The sequence below is a fragment of the Empidonax traillii genome, unplaced genomic scaffold (assembly GCF_003031625.1).
Source record: "Empidonax traillii isolate 1590-97213 ecotype Southwest subspecies unplaced genomic scaffold, ASM303162v1 scaffold277:size2070623, whole genome shotgun sequence".
Lineage (NCBI taxonomy): Eukaryota > Metazoa > Chordata > Aves > Passeriformes > Tyrannidae > Empidonax > Empidonax traillii.
Genome location: NW_020955470.1, coordinates 971,370 through 976,281, shown reverse-complemented (window position 1 = coordinate 976,281; position 4,912 = coordinate 971,370). Strand labels below are relative to the sequence as shown.

The 4,912-nt window shown below is 37.4% G+C and overlaps 1 protein-coding gene across 1 annotated transcript in view; it reads left to right on the top strand.

The window, feature by feature from the left end:
* SLC26A4 (solute carrier family 26 member 4) overlaps nt 1-4,912 on the top strand; it is a 25,786-nt gene that overhangs the window by 12,567 nt on the left and 8,307 nt on the right. The window contains exons 9-13 of the mRNA XM_027890103.1: nt 258-371; nt 1,165-1,242; nt 1,437-1,532; nt 3,004-3,110; nt 4,452-4,521. Coding sequence (XP_027745904.1) covers nt 258-371; nt 1,165-1,242; nt 1,437-1,532; nt 3,004-3,110; nt 4,452-4,521 — 465 coding nt within the window. The remainder of the gene's footprint in view (nt 1-257; nt 372-1,164; nt 1,243-1,436; nt 1,533-3,003; nt 3,111-4,451; nt 4,522-4,912) is intronic.

Here is a 4,912-nt window from a genome sequence, read left to right as displayed (position 1 = left end):
TAAATGCCTTTATACTCAGACAAGTATGTCCATGTCAAGGGGATTATACTAACTTCTTTGTATTGGTTTTCAAACAGAGGTAGCTGCACTGGCACAAAAGGAATCTGTGTAAACATTTAACAGCTATTACTAGTTCATACCCTTCTCAGTATTATTATGTATCTACTTTATCAACTACTGCAGAAGCTAGTGTCATTCTCCATTGCAGAACTATCTTCAGGCATCTGTATTTACAACATCATCCAATTATCTTTCAGGAATTTATTGCCTTTGGGTTCAGCAACATTTTTTCAGGTGCCTTTTCTTGTTTTGTTGCAACTACTGCTCTTTCACGGACTGCAGTCCAAGAAAGTACTGGTGGAAAGACTCAGGTAATGACCTCTTCTTAGTAGTACTGTGCACAGGTAAATTTATTTTAGATAGTACACAGATTTCACAGAGGGATGAAAATAGTCCTAAAATGACTGTGTTGCTGGCACATGGAAAGGCACAGGTATCTTAGCTAGCAGCTTGTGCTCTGGTAGTGGATCATTTTTGTAGCTCTGCCAGAAGAGGGCAATCAAGTTTTACATACCATGAGTTACCTTAGGGGTCAGAAATCCTTCAGCTCTAGTTCCCCAGAATTTCATTCCCAGTTAAAGGACTGAGTTTGTCACAGTAGGGATTCAGAATGAGGGAGGAAATCTCTCCCAGCTGGCTATGCTATTTTGAAGCTCCCATGTGGTGGCCTGAGCAATGCTGCCATTTGCCATTCACCATCAGACCATGTGCCATCTTTCTCATGTTGAGTAAGCTACTTTGTTCAACAGTACTACAGTTTTGCATTTTTTAACACTGGAGAACATTGGAGAACCAGCAACCCCCTTTTCCAGCTGAGGCACAGACACAGACTGCTCCATTCATGTCTGTGTAATATAACCCCTCTGAGAGCTACTGCCTTGCATGTAGTTGTTTAGACGACCTGCTTGATTGAATTTCCTCTGTGTTAGCTGAAGTGTCTATAATGATTGCCCACATATGCCTAAATACAATGACATTTTGGAGGGTCTCCTTGTTCCTAAATAAATGAATGTGCAACTACTCGTACCTTTGTCTTTGTAATCCTAGAAACATATGATAGAGTCTTAATAAGTTCGTATCCTATAAGCACTCTGTTCTTTGCAGGTTGCTGGTATAATCTCAGCTGGGATTGTTTTGATTTCTATTGTTGCCCTGGGGAAATTGCTAGAGCCCTTACAAAAGGTACTGTACTCTTCCTCTGCAGCACAGACACATCAGATGCAGATGCTCAACTATGATGGGCAAAATTGATATCTCTCTATAAACTATGGTGATTGACTGCAGACAAGGCTTGGTTGATAGTGTATAATGTCGAGCACTATCTTAATATGCACCTTTGATTCTGAATACCACTTTTTCATCATTTTTGTTCACAGTCTGTGTTGGCAGCTGTAGTCATAGCTAACTTGAAAGGGATGTTCATGCAAGTGTTTGATGTTCCCCGTCTGTGGAGACAGAATAAAGTGGATGCTGTAAGTAGCCTAATTTTTTCTTTCCTCCGGGAGGTTTTTTTCTGTTTCTGGGTTTTTTGTTTTGATTTTGTTTTGTTTGGAGGGGGGTGTTGAGTTTTTTTTAGCTTTTTAATGCCATCAAATTTCCTCTAACTACCACATAAACAGGATTTTGTAGAGTTAACATCATCAAACTTCTATGTGCATCCTCGAAATGTAAGTGCCATGAAGTCAGTTAAAAATTCCCCATTTTAGAGTTTTACATAGTATTCTGCTAATCTTCTTTATTCCCTATACCCCAAGTAAGGGTCCCAATCAGGGTATTTGTGTGCAGTGATGACACAGCAATCTTGTGTTGATATGGCTTGAAAAGCAGAATAAAGATGACCAGTTGCCACCTTTACCATTCTGATTTTATTTTTTGCACAGTTTAAATGAGTCAAATAAGCTGACCTTTCCTTAATTCATGTACATATATTGTTACCACATTAGCATCCTATTTGCCTGGATAATCTCAGGTAGTCCTCAGAAAATATGTTTTCTCCTTGTAGCAAGACTAATCCAAGCTAGAATGTGGATTCATTTGGCATGCTAAGGGATGTATTAACAGACTTTTTTTATGAACCACTATAACCATACCTCAGGGTACTTGCTCACATATCCCACTGTGTTTTCCATGGAATAGACCTTCACTGTGGTTGTTAGGGCAGGAAAAGATTGCATGGAAGACATCTTCTCCATGCAGTCCTTACTGTGCTTAGATTTTACAGTTAGTGTTATTGGGCAGTACCTACCTTAGACAGATCTGAGGTATTTTAGTCAATCATTTACTAGTTTATAGGCAAAAATCCCCCTGACTTCAGTGAGAAGTGTGAGCACTCAGCTTTTTGAAAGACTGAGTCTACTGCGTGTTCTGCCTGGGCAGTGACGTAGGAAGGAACTGAGGAGTGCACTTCAACTGTTCTGCCTGAATATTCACTGCAGACTTTAGAGAGTGCCATCAACCTGTTGATATGAAATACCTCTCTTTGCAACAGTTCTGATTCTTAAATATCACTGAGGAACCCCCTTCCCTACTGATTTGACTGCAGGTGGGGCATTTTGTGGTATTTTACTGGTAAAATAAATTCTTTCCGATTTCTAAAGAAAGATTAACAAATATTGCCACCATAGAAAGAAGTAAATGCAATGGTTAACTGCATCTCCTTAAATTTCACCAAAGTAACTGGATCCTTGAAAAATGTTGTTACATTAAAAAACCCACCTTATTTCCTAAAAAGCTAGCTATGCCTGATAAGATAGTGATGGATAGGAGCATCTTAAATGAAGAGGAAGACTTCTGAATGGAAGTCAGCTAATTGCCACTGTGCTGCAATCATCTCCAAAGTTAAATTCTTCTGCTACTCACGCTGTCTGGTCTAGTGATTCTTTAGTGTGACCAGGAGTCATATGTTATAATTCAGAGACTTTACATTTGTTATTTCCTTTCCAGATGATCTGGGTTTTTACATGTATAGCATCCATCATTCTGGGACTTGATTTGGGATTACTTGCTGGCCTTTTGTTTGGATTGCTGACAGTTGTGCTGAGAGTTCAGTTGTAAGTAACACAAGATCAGAAGTAATTCTTAGTGTTATACTGTGAAAAAGGAATAGCATATGCTGAAAAGCATGATGATTTGTGGCAGAAAATCTGCTTGGGTTTACAAAAATGTTGAAGTTAAAAAAACCCTATTTTTTAAGAAAAAAACACTCTTTGTATGCTATCATTTAATTAAAATGAAAAAAGAGAAGCTGCATTATTTTATCAGTATTTATTTCATATCATGCTGGCCATTCTGGTGGTACTTAGCCATGTGTTATCTATGTAGCCCATAACAGAGTTCTGGAAAGGGACAGGAGCATTCCAGATAAAATATAAACAGATGTGTGGCTTCTGTAATTAGGTGATCATTATAGTAACTCTTAGCAGGTAATAGCACTACAGCATGTTGCACATGCCAGTAACTTTTTCACTTAGTGCTTATGCAAGACTGTATGCCTGTAAAAGAAGAACAAGAGAAAACATGAGAGTAAGAAAAAATTTGTGCTTGTGGCTGATTTGTTGATTACAGAACATAAGGTAGTAGAATGGTGAGAAAAGGTAGATTTGAAGGACCTTATTTGACCATTGATCTTTTATTTGAAAATACGATTTGTTTGAAAATAACTCCTTACCTTCAGCCTGAAATCCACACAATATGGTTACTAGCATTACCAGTGGATAGTTGCCCTGCCAGCAAATGCATAAAAATAAAGTCTTGCAAAAGTTGTTACATAGTAGTAGATTATAAAAAATGGAACTTGAAGAACCTCAAAAAAAATTCCCAAATTCAATTCAGATATATGTAATCAAAATATAAAAGGGAGATGAGGCTTTACAAAATTCAAACCAATTTGCTTCAACTGTTAAATTTATATCAGGAGACTGCAAAATATTTTTAATATTGACTGAAATAAAAAGGTTGGGCGACAAAAAGATTTACATAACTGAAAAGAATGTAAATGTATTGTTTCAGTTGATTAGAATTGAATTTTTTTTTTCAGAGTAGAAAAATTGTTTGGGTTTGTTTGGTTTGGTTTGGTTTGTTTTTTTAATTCAAACTAATGTGCTTTTGAAATATTTTTCTGGTGTGGGAAACAAATTGAACCAGTTATTCACTCAGATCTAAATCAAGATGGTGCAGCAAGTAGGCTGAGACCGAAGTACCTTGCCCTTAAAAGGCCCATTCACTACAGTGACAGAAAATAGATCCGACACTTCTGCAATGAGTCTGTTAGTTTGGCATTAGAAAGAAAACTATGAGAGTCTGAGACAGTTTGTATGCAGCCATCCCTTCAATTCTGTGAGGGCCCACGTATGATGTTCATCTGCAATATCTTTTCTTTTTGTTTCTGTTAGTCCCTCATGGGGAGGCTTTGGAAACATTCCTGGCACAGACATCTACAAGAAGGTCAAGGACTACAAAAATGTAAGTAATTGCTGAGTTGTTTCCCTTCAGCCCACAGGTCAGTGTTAGAAAAAGTTGTGCTTTACCTATTGTGGACTTGAGTTTGGAAGTGGAGTCCTTGAAGATAACAAGTTTCAGCATTAAATTCATCTTGATTCAGACAGTTGGTCCTTATTGATGCTGGGGCTGTAAGCTTCTGAAAACTGAATCCACTAAATTATCAGTAAATATATGCAATTTTTGTGAATTAGATAAGTAGTTGAACTGTTGAAACAGTTAAACTACTTCTTATTAGTCAAAATGTAGTTGTTGCTGCTAAACCTTATTTTCTTTGGCAACAGGTTATAGAACCAGAAGGTGTGAAGATTCTCAAGTTTGCAAGTCCAATTTTTTATGCTAACATTGATGGACT